Source organism: Anser brachyrhynchus, assembly GCF_964034855.1.
Source record: "Anser brachyrhynchus genome assembly, chromosome: 11".
NCBI classification, from domain to species: Eukaryota; Metazoa; Chordata; class Aves; order Anseriformes; family Anatidae; genus Anser; species Anser brachyrhynchus.
In genome coordinates, this window is record NC_137706.1 from 19,541,144 (window position 1) to 19,556,436 (window position 15,293).

The 15,293-nt window shown below is 53.4% G+C and overlaps 1 protein-coding gene across 3 annotated transcripts in view; it reads right to left on the reverse strand.

The window, feature by feature from the left end:
* Nucleotides 1–15,293, reverse strand: part of IGDCC3 (immunoglobulin superfamily DCC subclass member 3) — an 88,505-nt gene that overhangs the window by 10,092 nt on the left and 63,120 nt on the right. For all 3 annotated transcript variants that reach the window (XM_080551444.1, XM_080551445.1, XM_080551446.1), the window contains 2 exons: nucleotides 14,298–14,456; nucleotides 7,618–7,783 (listed from right to left, as the gene is read on the reverse strand). In XM_080551444.1, the coding sequence (XP_080407570.1) occupies nucleotides 7,618–7,783; nucleotides 14,298–14,456 (325 nt within the window). The remainder of the gene's footprint in view (nucleotides 1–7,617; nucleotides 7,784–14,297; nucleotides 14,457–15,293) is intronic.

A 15,293-nucleotide genomic window follows, 5' to 3' on the forward strand; every position in this document is an offset into this window, starting at 1 on the left:
CAAGACCCCATAAATAAAAACCCAGCGCATCTCCTGTCCAAGACATAGGGCTGGGGGAAGTCTCCCCGCACTGCTTCCAGCCTTTAGTGCTGGAGATGTTGTACCAGCCTTAAGGCAGGAGCTCAGGAAGGTAACGATAAAAGAGGCTTATGATGCTCTTAGTCCCGTTCGGATGCTCTTACACCTCTGCTGATGTGAGGGGTGCTTCACGGCTTTTGGGGAGTCATCACCAAAGCTGCCCTTTATGCAGATGAAACATGGGAGGTGGAGATGATAACTAACTTGCCACTGCCTGCCTGTACGGCAGAATGAATGCTTCTTCTAATTGCGGCAAAATATTGGGCTCCCTGCATTAAAATTTATTATTGCTGTTGATTTAACATTTGTATTCCTGCCTCGCAAATTATCAGGGCCATGGTGAGCGAACAAATGTTTAACAGCCATCTATTTATGTCCTGGCCCTTTGTTTCCTTGGTAACATTGTAAATGGAATATCAAATGTGATGTTTTCAGCTGATATGGTGATTTTAGAGAATCAGCCCTAAGCCCCGATAGCCACAGGCTCCACGGATCTGAATAAATGGGAGGAGAAAGCCGGAGCCAGGAGGGGGCGGCGGGAGGAGAGACCCGATGCTCAAGTGTGCCAGCAAAGCCCGACTCCTGCGAGGGCAGACGGCAGGAGGCAGAAGGATTATAAAGTCCAAAAGCTGCACTCGCAGCCCTGCACGAAGCAGATGTGAGCAGGGAGCGGTGGCGTTTCCTCCCGCGCCGTCAAAGCCGCGATTATTTTCGCGCAGCCGCTGCGCATCTGGGCACCGGGAGCAGCCAGGCTGGGCTGGCACGCACGTCGAGAGCAGCCTCAAGTTTCCCAGGCACAAAGCTGCCCAGGAACAATGAGGAGCACTTAAACCCCGCTGCCTCCAAGAGCGTATTTGTTTGCTTTGAGTTTAAAACAGTGAGAGGAGGGGAGAGGGGAGCCTGTTTGGGAAGCGGTGGCCACTGGCACCCGGAGCCGGGCATCCCAGCTGCCTCTCTGCAGAGGTCCCAGCGGGGTGGTGGCACTTACACACCAGGTCCATGAAAACAAGGCCTTTCTCTCCCTGCAGGGCCCTCTAACACACACAGGCAGAGCTCTACAAGCTGCAAGCCCCGGCGTGAGCTCTGAAACCTGCTGGCAGCAGCCAGGAGGAGGGCAGGGGCTGCCGGTGAGTTACAGGCACCCCAGTAGCACCCCAGCTGGTGCCTCTCCACCCGAATTATCGACAAAATTCCCCCCTGTGCAGCACCCCTGGGATGCAGAGGACGCGGCACGGCGTGGTCCCCAGCTCTCCCAGGTTTGGCCGCTTTTTGCTTTTTGCCCTTTTTTTTTTTTTTTTTAAGGAAGCTCAAACAAAAGGGAAATATGTAGTTGCCGCGCGAGGAGGCGCAGAGCGTCTCCGCGCGTCAACCATCTGAAATATGCGGCGTCCTTTTCTTCCTTCCCGTCAAGGGGAAAAAAAATCTGTCACTTTGGGACATCTGCTGTTGGGAAACTTTCCCGCGAGTGCCAGACTGGCAGCGCCGCGAGCACGTCGGGCGCGGCGAGATGCCAGAAGGCTTTCTGCTGGTCACCAAAGGCGCTCGGCGAGCCGAGGGCTCCGTCACGGCTCCGCACAATGCCCTGACAGGCAGTGATGGAAGTGGGGAGAGGAGCTGCTGCACGTTCACACCCGGCCGAGCCGCGGCACGGAGGGAAACGGGAGGCAGCTCGAAAGCCACCTATTCCCAAGCTGTCTCGCAGCTCGGAGGCAATCAAGATGACTGATCTGGCTCGGGTCAGGGGTCCGGGCCGCTGACCGGAGATCGGCTTTCCAAAGGCTCCTCTGAAAAAAAAAAAAAAAAAAAAAAAGTCTGAGAACTGAAGGCGGCCTCTTCATCGATTCGGCAGCACAAAGGAGAAGAGGGGCCCATCTGGAAGGACAGCAGCGTGCGCGCGCACAGGCGCACAAAGGAGGGAGTGTGATGAAATTAATGCGGAGCAGGCTGCCGCTAGCGCTCAGCCCCTCTGCAGTGGCGGTGGCTACGGAAATGCGCTGGGGCCGCACGCAGACGCCCAGCACCAGCATCCCAGCACCGTTCCCTGCTCTGCCTCAATTCCTTACGGGCTGCCAGCCGCTGGCACGCTACAAAGGGGCTTTTCCCCTTGGTGCTGTGCCCCGGCAGCTTTGCAGAAGTGCCCTGCCTTTGGAGGTTGCCTTGGTCCAGGCTGAGAATAGGGTGCAAGGCATGAAGGGGGACACTCACCGGCCCAGAGGGACACTGCAGATCGTCCCCAGCCCTCCCTAAGCGTGTCCTTACGTCTCCAAAAATTAAATACCATACAGAGCTTCCTAGCCCAAACTGAAATTCCCTGGGCTGCGTTACACAGGAGAACAATCCCTTCCCACGTCGACAGGTTTATGTTTAGCAGGTCCTGCAGCACGCCAGCCAGGGGCGCAGCCCGGCTCTGCGGTTACAGACTCACCCCGGTGGGGTCCCTGGAGGGATGCTGCCGGCCCCAGCGGGGTGCACGGCGCTGCAGGAACCATCCCAGCCATCCGCCTGCCCCGTGCTGGCTGCAAAGCCCTGCAAAGCTGGTCAGAGATGCTGCTCCTTCTTGCACCTCTGGGAGGGGACAGCATCTGGCAGGATGGGGATTTGTCTTACAGCATCTTCTCTGCAAAACGGGATGAGCTGGCTGCCACTCGATCTGTTTTCATGAATCAAGACTGCAATCACAGACGTAGCTGAATCCTGTCCCGGCAGAAAGCAGGAAAGCTTTTACACCCACAGGACCGCAGGGGAGCACAGAACACCTCGGGAAGAGCTCCTGGAAAGGAGGGGAGATCCCTGCTTTGGTTGTGACAGCACGGACAGCTGGCAGAGCTCTGCTGCAAAGTGGAAAGCCCTCAGGGCTTTCTTCCATCAATGGCCACCGGCGTTGGAGAGAAAAAGGACCCAACCTAACCCTGGGGAGGCTGAGCTTGGGCTGCCCCATGAGAGGCTCCGTCCTGCCTCGAAGCTCCTCTGTAAGGACCCGCGCTCGCTGCGGGAGGCAGGGCCAGGCGGCTGCCCCGCTGCTCGCGCCGAGACCCTCCCTGCGAAGGCAATCAGGAGCCCGCGCAGCCTCCCCACGCGTCTTCCCCACAAAGTCAAACCCATAAATTATGCTTAAATCAGGAGCAGCTGGTTCACATCCCGGTCCTCCGCGCACTTATTTGTCATGCTTCTGGGAACTGAGCTGGGATTTTCTATGCGGTGCCCTGCCAGAGCCACCAAAGGTCTTCGAGCTCATTGCATAAATAATCTGCACCTTCCTTTAGGTGTCAAATCCCTACAAAATCCAGAGTTTGTGGGGGTGTGAACCCCGAAGGGACCAGGGTTAACCCATTTAACATGGGTTTCATGGCAAAACGCCACCTTGCAAATGACAGGTTGGAGTTTCCCTGGGTTTGGTACCAAAACAGCTGTCCTGCCCCGGCTGCATGGGTATTTCTGCGGGAAGCCCGCTCTCCCTGTCTGCAATAGGATTAAGTAACACAACCAGTGCAAGAAAAGCAAAGTCGTCCCGAAGTTCAACTGCAGAGGAATATTTTCTCTGATGAGCCTTGAGCATCCAAGGCCCTTACAGCGAGTCATTCGCAGAGCCCTAAAACAAGGGCAAACCAGCGAGGAAGAATTTAAAAAGGAGACACTTCATAAGCAAAGGTCACCGAGGAGAGCAAATGCCACCTGAGCCCGGGTTCTGATGTCGCCTTTTTCCTGTGGAACAAATGAAGTCCCTTAATTACCATTTTGTAAATAAAATCTCCTTGGAAAATCAATATTTAGAGCCTGCCTCCTCTGAAGATGTTGGCCTTTGTTCCTTGCTATTACGGCAATATAAACCCCACGGTGTGATATACTTCGGGGCTGAAAATTATCCCCCTGAACCTGATTGGGTTAAAGGAAGGAAAGCAGTAAACCTTTCAGAGCAGTAATTCGGGTGCTATTTCATGCTTCCTTGTAAATTTTGGAGTAATAACCTAAAAAGCAGGATTTTCCACAAGCTCACAGTTAATGTGGCCAGTCACCACCCCTTCGCCCTGCAGCGACACCTCTGCTTTCAGGCCGGGCTGCTGATGCCAGGTGGGAATTCAGCTGGAAAAGCCCACTGCACCTCTCGGGCTGGGGCATTTGGATCGTGATCAATCCAGATCACCCCATGAAAGATGGGGACACGGCATCTCTGATTATCAGGGGCAGCTCCACCCAAGTCCAAAAGGCTCCACCAAGTTCTCCACCCGAGAGCAGAGCTGAGTGCAGCATCACGCCGACAGCCCCGGCACCGCATGGCAAGACACCCCCAGCGTCAGCCCCTTCGGTGATTTTTATTCACAGCTTTTAATGGAAAACCCCACAATTCCCTCCACCTGAGCCTTCATGCATTTTTCATCAACAATTATCCGCTAGCCCAGAACCGCTTTTGATTTTTGCTAATCATCGATTGGATATTTTGTTCCCACACAGCTGGCATTTTCCAAACACAACCACCACCTCTGGAGAGGGCACAGCAGAAGGCCGATCTTTAACGCTAATGTGTCAAGAAACCGTCAACACATCAGGCGGTCAGAGGGACCGCGAGGGAAGAGGTGTTTGTCGGTCGCAGCCTGCAAGGCTTATTTTACTGCACTGCAAGGCTGGAAATCGCATGGCGAGTGGCTCTGGAGACCCGCATGATGTTGTACAAGCAGCCACGGCCAACCTGCAGGGAGCCCAGCCCCGAAGCTGCCATCCCACCTCAACAAGGACGGTCTTCTGAAGCCCCCTGACCTTGAGGGTTTGTTCTCCTTGGGTTTGCAGCTACATGCCCCATGTCCTGCAGGTCTGGACCTCGCTTCCAGCTGCGTTCGTCTGCAAGAGTGAGGTTCTTCACAATGATACATTTTGCAATCAATTAGCACATGATACGATTTGGGATGATTTAGTCTTTTTTTAAAAAAAAATCCCTTTGGGGGCATTCAGACCTTTATTGCCATATTAAGCAGAGTTTTAATCCAAATGAATTTTCTAGGAAACCATGTAATCTAATTAAAGAGCTCACGGTGCAGTTTAGCAGCTTCATTACTAGTAGATTTGCGATCCATCTTTACATGGACAAATATTTTCCAAGTGCAATAGGCTGATAAATCCAAGGCATAATCACAAACCGATTCTGCCTGGAACTAAGAGGGTTACAGCACTTACTCATGCCCATGGGAATGAAACAAAGGACAACTTGAAAAAGCTCCGAAAAAAAAACAGTCGTTGATTTGTTTCCTCCGATTCCTGGAGGAATTCGTGGCTCCGATTCATGGAGCACCCAGCCACGCTGTACGAGCAAGGGCATTTTTCAGACTGACAGCTTTGGAAACCACCAGGCACAGCCACTTTCCTGAAGCTGAGGGTTGGAGTAGACCAAAACTAGGGCAAAAGAAGCCAAAAGTTGAACGTTATGAAGCATGATGGCCTTAGGGCTCAGCTTTACAATCGCGTTACTATAGCTTAAGAAGATGCCACACGTCAGCTGAGCCCCAGTAACGGGCAGAGCTCCCCCAGCCTGGGACAGATGCAATGTAATTTGATCGTTTAGCTTCCAATGGAGAAGACTGGAGCTAAATTGCATTAAATGATTGCCATAAAATACTATTACAATGTTCACCAAGTCTCAGTTAATATGCACGTGTAGTGCACTGGGACCTGGTCAGGAGTCGTGACCACAATCGAAGACCCTACGTCTACCTTCCTTGAGCAGTGGAAAGGAAAGATTTCACAGGCAAGGCACCCAGTAAAGACAAAGATCTGGACTCAGTGTGAGTTTTGTCATGGATTCAATGACCACTTGTAAAAAGTCTTTGGCCACAGAATCACAGAGTCATGTATGTTGGAAAAGACCTCTCAGATCATCACGTCCATCTAAGTCTTACCTGGTCAATAAAGGGGATGCACTGATTTCCCTTCTCCCATTTCTGGTCTGTTCGTATGACAAGGGCACACATGCCTCAGAAAACACGAACTATAACACCACGAGCCTGGAACGAGTGGTGTCCTTGTGTGCATGCACAAAGTTCGCCAAAGCTTTCTAAAAACTTCCAGCACAGAAAAACCTCCGCCGATCAAGAAGATCTTATTACAATCCACAGTTTATCCTTCTTGCAACTCACATCCTTCTGTCCTTCATATAATAAAGCTTACGAAAGCCTCAATCCTGAAAGCAAACAGCTGTATTACAGAGAGCCTTAGAAAAATAAAAGCACAGTTCTCCATACATGCCATAGTGCCCGCACAGGCTACACTGAAAGTCCAGACCCTCCATCGAGGTGGGGTTGTATTCATGAGATACGTTTGTTAACACAGACAGCAGCTATATGACACTATAGAGTACAAATCTCTACCAATAATTTAGGTTTACAACACAGCTCCTATTATTTTTCAGTATATTGTTCAATGCTATTTCCATAGAAACTGTTGTCAACTTGTAATTTTCACGCTAAGAGCATCGCACCGTATCATTTCTGCAGTACAAACATCCCCGTCCCCTCGCATGGAAACGTGGTTATTTATTTAGTACTCAGAGAAAACACCCTTACCCGGTGAGATAAAGGGCTGAAGTTCAGTGACAGTCAGCTTCCACGCGAATATTCTCTCAAAGAGGGGTAAAGGCATTTGCACACCCAAACAGGTCGCTGTACAGGGGTTAAAGGACGGTTCTCCCACTGCGGTACAGCACCCAACCTGCCAGCCTCAGGGACAGCCTCTGATCCTTCCAGAAATACCCAGAAGAGGATCAAGACAAAATAAAAACTTTTTCCAGGCTCCTGCATCATCAGTCAAGGTCTATCACTGACGTCCTGGTATAATGAAGCACAGAGCACTGAAATGTAAGCCTACAAAGTGCAGCTGGTAGGACCAGAGAGGATGCTCCAGTGTTTTACTGTATCAGAGCCCAAGTCAAATCCACAAATCCTGCTTCTGAACACCACCATCTTCAAGCTAGCCCTTTGCTAACACAGAAAGAAAGCCAACCTCCCTCCCAGGCCCCCCACTGGAGTCAAGATTGTTCAAAATGCTGACTTTTAATCCAGCCTCGCTCCCAAGGGAGCAGCGCCCCGGTCCGAGGGATGCGTGGCAGCTGCCCACCTCGCCTGCTGAAGCTGAGCCTCCTCCAGTGCCCTCCCCGAGAAAGGTGCCCCAGCCACAGGGTGGCAGTGCCTCTGGATCTCTCGTGCCCATCTCGCCCCCCAGGACACAAACCATCGCCCAGCACAACGGGGCTACAGCAAGCAAGGCTGCACAGCTCACCAGGACATCTCGCAGAGCCCACTGCTCACTGCCAGCCTTCACCGACCGCTCCAAAACGCTCACATCTGCCTCAAATCAGCCGGCTGTGCAAAAGCTGAAGCCAGTGCGAGCTGTCTTTGTCCATTTTGATCCTGTTTGTAGCTAAATCACATGAAATACTCCCGCAGCGACAGCTACTTCTGGGCCACCAGGTAGCGACATGAGTCCTCCGTGCAGGGTGACTCCAGGCTGCTGCTGCCCGACACCTGGAGCTGCTTTGGCCAGCGCACGGGGACTTACCTGTTGTTATTCTTCAGCTTTATGTGGTCGCTGGTCTCCAGGATCTGCCCGTTCCTCAGCCAAGTGATCTGCGGCGGGGGCTCCCCTTGGGCCACGCAGGTGAAGATGGCGGTGGTCCCCACGGGCCTCGAGATGGACTGGGGGTGCTGCACGAACTCCGCAGGGGCTGCAGGGAAGAACAAGGAGAAGGATGAGAAAAATCATGATGATCTCACTTCGCCCTGGCACAAGCCTCATAGCTTGGTCTCCTATAAGCCTCATCTGCCTGGGAACATGGGGAAGGGAAGTCTTGGTGCTGTCAGATCCAGGTATACTTGGCTAACCCACAGCACAAGCAGCAGGTAACGTATAAAAGAGAAAGTGTGCATGGTGTTTTGCTGAGCGTGGCACCAAGCACATCCATCGCCCCGGCAGAAGTCAGCCCTCTACTAGAGAAGCTTGCAAAAACCAGCATGCACGGACAGCACAAAGAATGCTGAGGAATGGAGACAGCAACTACGTGCTGAAATGATGGTGGGTGGGAAGTCCTGCTCAACGGCAGAGCAACACCCCATGGCCTCACCCAAAGGACCCGTACGGCATTAGCAAACAGATTGTAAGGTGTGGATGTACATACAGCAGTCTGGCAGCTTCTTCTGTCCCCAGGAAATATTGGATTTGCTGCAGATTCTCCTGACGGCAATGGACTGGGGAGCCCTTTTTACCCCAGATCTGCAGCCCGGGACCCTTTTGGTCCTGCCGGGCCTTGGAGAAGACTCCGCGGAGCCTGTAATTGCTGCTCACCTCACAACCAAATGTTTTTTACCTTCAACATCAGGGTTTGTAAACAGAAAGCGATTTCTCCCGCTTCCAGCAGCTCAGAATAGATTTAAAATCATTTATCAGAATAAAGCAGTGTATCAGCCTACAGAAAGCACGGCCTGCAAAACACTGCCAAATAGGTGAGTTTATCCGAGCAGTTACGCTTCAAAGGGCAAAGTGATAAATACACTCCACGTTGCTGCTGGGACCGAAAATCACGCAGAACCAGCAGCAGCCACAATGAAGACAAACAGATGAGAGGCACGGGCCCATAATGAATTTACCAACCAGCATCACACAATGGACGGCCAGCGTTAAATTTTTCCACAAAGGCAAGATCAGCCAGGGAGACGCGCTCAGCACCGCTCACAGGCATTTTCCAAGCACGGGATTTCCAAGCAGGAGCTGCTATGTCAGGGCAGAGCCTTGTGGTTCGTGGCCAAAAGAACCCTTGGGGTTTGCTGTGGACAATAAAAGGACAATAAAACCCTTCCCCTGCTGCACGTGTGCAAGGGACCAGCACCGTTACCACTGCAGCAGGGCCAAAACGCAGCAAAAGGTGCTGGCGTCTGAGAGCAAAGCCATGCAGACTGTAAGTCCCGCGAGCAGGAAGGCACAGAAACTCACTGCAGAGCCGCTCTGCCTTGCAGGAGCCCCCTCTTCCATTTTTAATAATCAAAGGGAAGCGGAGCATGGCAGCCCTGACTCATGTCAGCAGTCGGGGGTGTCCCCCGGCAGAGTTTATGGTCAGGCCACTTCTGCTGCCGCTCGGGTCTGCTGAACCTGATCCCAGCAGCCTAACGGACACACATTTCCAGAGCCTCCTGCTAAACTTCCCTGGGTGCCAATCGATGCGCTGCCCTTCTTTTCCTTTCCACGTCTTTTCCCCCTAGACTTAGAAATTAAAATAAAATTCAGGATCGGTTCCATACAAGTTGGAAGCATGGCCAAACGGGCGAGAAACCTCTCTGCCCCGCAGTGAATGGTCCCTTTAGGGTCGTGGTACAGACCTGATTTTCAAGACTCCCTTAACCTCCCGCCCCCCCGCTTTGTGCTGGCGCGCTTTTGCAGGCGCGATTATTTTGCAAGTGGCCGTGCACCTCCCTGCTTCCATCCCACAGGTTGTGCCCGTGACACTCGCAGGCGCAAAACACGATGCCAAGGAAGGGCACAGCCAGCTCCCAGCTCCCGGCGGCAGCTTCGTTAAGGATCCTGTGCTCCCTCCTCTTCGCTGTCCTGCTAAACCCAACCAGCAAAGCCCCGGCCCCCCGTTCAACTCACTCAAACTCTTTGAGGAGTGGGTGGCCCCTCGCTGGATGGTGCTGAGCTCTGTCCTCCTGCTGCTCCGCTCCTCCTGGCTTTCTGTGGGCACTGCTCTGTCCCGCTCAGCTCTTGCCCTCCTCCTTTTCAGGGCAAAAGGAGCAAAAAGGCCCAGGCTGCAGCAGAAACTGGGTGTTTGGTGCACCAGACCCCAGCGGGAAGCCTTGAAAAATGACTGTATGGACTTAGAAGGCTCCTGTCCCCATTACCAGCACCTGACAGCATCAGAGAAGGGACACGGGCTGGGTGCCACCGGGATTTGAACGTGGGGACAGGCACTGCTGCGGGGAGATGCCCTCCTGCTGCCGCATCAATAGGAACAGAAGCACAAGGAACCCGGAGCGTTGATTATTCGGGGCTTAATGGGAGGGAGGGGATCACGCAGCTTTAATGAATATTTAAAGGCGTGACACTGGTATCAAAAAGCAATAACGCTTTTTTTTTTAATACCACCCTCAGAATCGTTAACGAGTCGGTTTCGCTGTGCTCACCAAACTGTGACAGCGCCAAGACGCACCGTAACAGCGGGCTGCAACGGGAGAGCCGGGCTGGCCCCATGCCCCTGGGGACATCTCCTCTGAGCAGGGACCGGCCACCAGCCCCACCCCAGGGAACGGGGAGCTTCCCTGCACGGCCACAGCCCCTGGCATGAGCTTGGGGTGTGCCGTTTGTTCCAGGGAAATTCGAGGTACCAGGGCCAGGTGACAGCCTGCACCTCGCACCGAAGCGCTAAGCACTCGTTAATTCTCAATTAGCCAGAGTAGCAGGTTAAGGGAGGGAGACTGGGGTGAGGAGAAGGAAGCACAACCTGGAAAGCACAAAATCTCATAAATCAGGCCAGCAGAATACACAATAAGGTTATAAAGACCGGGCAGCAGGGCGGTCGGTCAAGCACAGCATCAGATGGCAGGAGGTGGACAAAGAACTGCCCCTCACTTTGCTTCTCCTCCGCTGCCCACAGGTGTGCGGATGCTTAGGTGAGTAACTAACTCTTCAAGCTGTAGGAGGGATTCCTACGGCCAAAGATGGGCACTGTGAGTGCGTCCCCTGGGAGCCGGGCAGAGCCCACACCAGGGAGGCTGTCACACGTTTGTCCCTCTGCTGTCAGCGAGTATCGTGTGCCCTGCTCGTCCCGGCACGGCGCAGGCTGCAGCTCCTCCGCAGTGAACGTCCCCGTGTCACCTACCTGCGTGCTCCAGGGAGGATGCTCCGGAGGGCACAGGCACCCCAGCTCGCTCCTGCACCCCGACGGATGAGATCTGAGCTCCTGCCTTTATCCCTGCACGGCTCCTTTTCTTGGTGAGGAAAAGGAGCACAGGATGGGCTCTGCTCCCCGGGGCACGCGGGCGTACGCGGCAGGGACTGGAGCTGTTTTTGCAGCACGAATTTAAGCCGGGGCTAAACTCGAGGCCAACCACAGCGCCGAGCCTAAACCAGTAACCGCGATACCTCTGCTGACAAATTCCAGCCCGCAGCCAAGGCTCGCCAACGCCAGCGAGCCGGGGCGATGGGAGAAACATCAGGAAACGCAGCGGTGGCCGGATCTGCTGGACCACGGAGCGATGCCCGGCTCTGCCAGCAGCAAGCAGGGCGAACAAGGCAGCCATTGTCAGCGGTGCCTTCAAAACCCCGGCCTTGAGATGGGCACTCATTTATGAGATGGGATCTCATTTTTCTGCATAGCTTTCAGGAGGAAATGAAGCGTGGAGCGGAGAACACTGGTGACCATCTGGCCATTCACAGCCCGTCAGTTTGTTATGACACCAAACACATAATAAAGCACAAAAGATTGCGCAGGAGGTAGAGGGAAAGCGCTTTGATTTCTTTTTTTTTTTTTTTTCCCCCTTCCTTGCCACCGAAGCCTGCTCGTCCCTTGCACCACACGCACGGCCCGGCTCCGTTCAGCGTTCGGCCCTTCCTCGGCTCCCCCCGCGAGGCTTTCAATCGCAGCCCGGCACAAAGCAATATTCAAATGGCTGCGCCGGGATCTTAAAGAGAAAATGGAAACTTTCTTGTGGGAGAACCTCACAAAAGAGATCAAAGGAGCCCGAACGGCCAGGGGAGGGCAGGGAGGGAGGGAGCGGGGGATTGAGGCCTTATCCTCGGAAGGGAGGAGGAATTCCCAGGAAGATAATAAGATGATCTGAAGGAGAGCCTGCGACGTGAAAGGCTGGAGCGAGAGCAGAGCCCTGCGACGGGACACCTCTGGGGATGCTGTTATAGGATGAGGACCGCCGCTGGCAGCCCGCAGCGGGGCGGAGGTGGCAGCAGGAGGGAGGATGTGCTCCCAAGCCCCAGCTAACTCCTCGCCTTATAGCAGGAAACGTGGCCCTTTCTGCCCGGCTTTCCCACATATAAAACCGTGCCTCCTTCAAAAGGCGCGGGGCAAGTTAATTTGTGCCTCCAGGCACTTCAAGGGCCCCGCATAAAGGCAGCAAGTACCTGGCCTGGCATGCTTTGAGGACGCTCCCATTGTCCCAGCCCTGTGCTAACTTCCTCTCCAGCCAGGCTTTTGATGGCCTGTTCTTTGCTTTTCTTCTCTTTGCGGATGTAATTTGCATCGCTGACGTCTCGACAAAGATCAAACCCCCAGTCTCCCATGTCAGTCATTATCGGGGTTTTCTTCCCAGACAAACCTAACAGCAATCATTTGTACCTCTCAGCTGGAAAATTCCGGCAAAATGAGATTCAGAGGGAGAAGCTGCTTCAGAGGGAGGGGGGAGCAAACCTGGGATGAGTCCAGCTGCTCCCCTGGGGGTGGCCAGGCCCCCAAAACACGAACACTTTGTGCATGGCAGCACGGGTTCAGCTCCTGGCCACGCTTCTCCATACCACTCCCACTTCTCGCTAATCCTGATCACAGAAGCAACTCCCTTCCACGGCGAAGGGCTCCGACGACCCTTTCCTTTTCCAATTTTTCCATTTTCCTTTTCCAGTTTTGAGGACAAATTCTTATCTTGGTTTTCCAGGTGAAAATCCACAGTGATCCTACCCTGGATGTACTTCAACGCTACAGAGCAACTGCTCGGGGGTGCTGTTCAACTCTCCAAAGAGACTGAGAACTGCTGATCCGTAGCGATGAGAAGTTGTGCTGCCTTTCCCCTCTCATCCAATTGCTAACTGAAGCAGCCAACAGCATTCAATAGCTGTAGTTTTACAACTTCATAGATTTTTCAAGGAATTTCTTTCGGCTCTGCCTGCCTGATACCTGGACATCGGCTTTGCGTTTGGGTTCATGGCCTCAGCTGCACGCACCACGTGCAGAGCCATCCTGCAGCAGCTCTGAATGGTTTGTAACAGTACAGCCAGGTTGTTCGCGATGCCTGGGCTCTGTTTCTCTTAACAAGGGGACTTCCAGGCCAACTCGTTGCACTGCTCACCCAAAAATGCAGCAGCAAAAGAGATGGCAAGTTTCCCCCCCCTGTTATCACCTGGGACTCAGGAGGAGCAAGCAGCCCTGTACACATTCTCTTTCTGCATCGCTCCCTGATGCTGCCAAGGCAAAAGGGAAGAGGGATGCCAGCATCCAGGGACTGCAGCCTTGCACAAGCCCTGTGGTGCCGGATCACCGGCAGCCGCTCCCAGGACCTGTCAGGTGAGCATCAGGGCTGGAGCAGGGCACTTTCCCCATCACCAGCATGAAAGGTTCAATTAGCCTGCTCCAGCAGGAGGTGTGTAATTTTAGATTCAGGATATCATCAGTCAATAGTTAATGAGTGAACTGATGAGAGTGCGAGATGCTTTAAGTGGACTAGCTTGAAGAGGAGGTGAGTGCCTGTAATCAGGGGCGGATTACTGCCATTCAGAGCACGCTGCCAGCTGGGTTTGCCTTCTGAAACACTTGCCTGGCTCCCCTCACCATGGAGACTGGTTGCACGGAGCATGTGGAGGGGATTTGCTTGGTTTCTTGAGCGCTGATCGCTGCTCCGGGCTGAATCACCCTCTATAAGTGACATTTCGGGACAGTTGCTGTGGGGACGGGGAGCAGCCTGCACTCCCTGGGCACGAACCCCAAAGGGTGCTTTACCCACATTGCGGCAAAGAGCTCAGACACAGCGTCAACTGCTACAGCAAAGGGTCTTGCTGACTTCCTGGAAATGGCTTTACGTTTACTCGGGCCATTTCAGGTCAGGGAGCAATACTCTGAGAGTGATATCCACTACTGGATATCACTGTAGCCGTGATTTCCATCAAGCAGAGGCATCCCATATGAGAACAGTGCCCACGTCCCCACATCACTAAGAACCATGCAGAGGGTAAGAGGTGATTTGGCTGACTAACTCAGCCCGTGCTGTCAAGCCAAATACCTTGAGGAGGTGGGCAGCCACTGCAACCCAGCAGCTGAGGCCCCAGTTTAATGATGCTTGGCCACTACTCACCTGTTTGGGACACAGAGACTTACACCCACCTGCAAAACCATGTGTAGAAAAGAAGTGCTTTGTCTGATACTATCCAAGAAGTCCAAACCAACCCATCACAGTGCCCAGGAGACAGGCAGAGACCGTGCAAAGGGCACAGCAAAGCGGGCATCGTCGCTCTGCCAGACCCAGTTTGCTCACCTTGCACCACGAGCCTGCCCTGCGCGGTCCGTCGCACCCGCGTGCCGGGTTTGTTCGCGGCGCACACGTAGATGCCAGAATGCTGCACGGTGAGGTCCGAGATCATGAGATTTCCTGTGCCCAGCACCTGGATCCCCTCCACGCCTATCGGGCGGCCGTCTGAAAGAGGGAGAAGAGGGTAAGGGTCACATCCTGAGCCTTCGTGTGAAGTGTCCCAGCGCACAGTCCTCAGTGAGGTCCGATTTAAGTACCTATGGAGTGGCACCGTGCTCTGTTACTGGGATTTGCCAAGTAAAGTCAACGGGTTTTAGCTGATGCTCTTAGCAGAGCTGCCTTCTGGAGAAAACCAGGATCCTCAGTTAAGTGTTTGCCCAAAAGCACACTTTGTGCTTGGAAAACTAAGGCACCGTCACAGGAAATTTGGAAGCTTTTAACGTGTTCAGGTTAAGATGAAGCTCCCAGAATGCTTTCCAATAAAGCCATAAAACCAAAAGAAATCATATCACTTTCCGTGAGCCATTGATACATTGGATCCAGGCAGCTCAACAGCCTGTTGCCAACAGAGGTAGATGCTCTGGGAAGGAGAGCAGCCACCCCCCAGCAGTGCTTCCCTGCTGCACCCTCCCAGCCACGAACAATTTATGGCTTGGGCATTTCCTGAGCTAGAAGTGGTGCTTTTTTTATCTGCTAACCCTTGAAGGATCTGTCTCGTTGCTTTTGGAAACTATGTGAACACTGGAGTTTCAGTTCCTTCGCTCCTGAACACACAGAATAGCCCAGAGCCAAGGAGCCCAGCTCCGAGCTGGATGGTTAGGTCTGGCCAGCTGCTTTGGCTTGGAAGGGCATCACGAAAGGGTTGCCTTCATCCTGAGGGCTGGGTATGAAGCAGGCTGGCAGGAGAGCAGCAATGCTTCTAGAAAATCACGCCTGGACTCCAGCACAAGGTTTTGAAGCACTTGGAAGTGCTTAGCATGGAATAGCAGTATCGGAGAATTC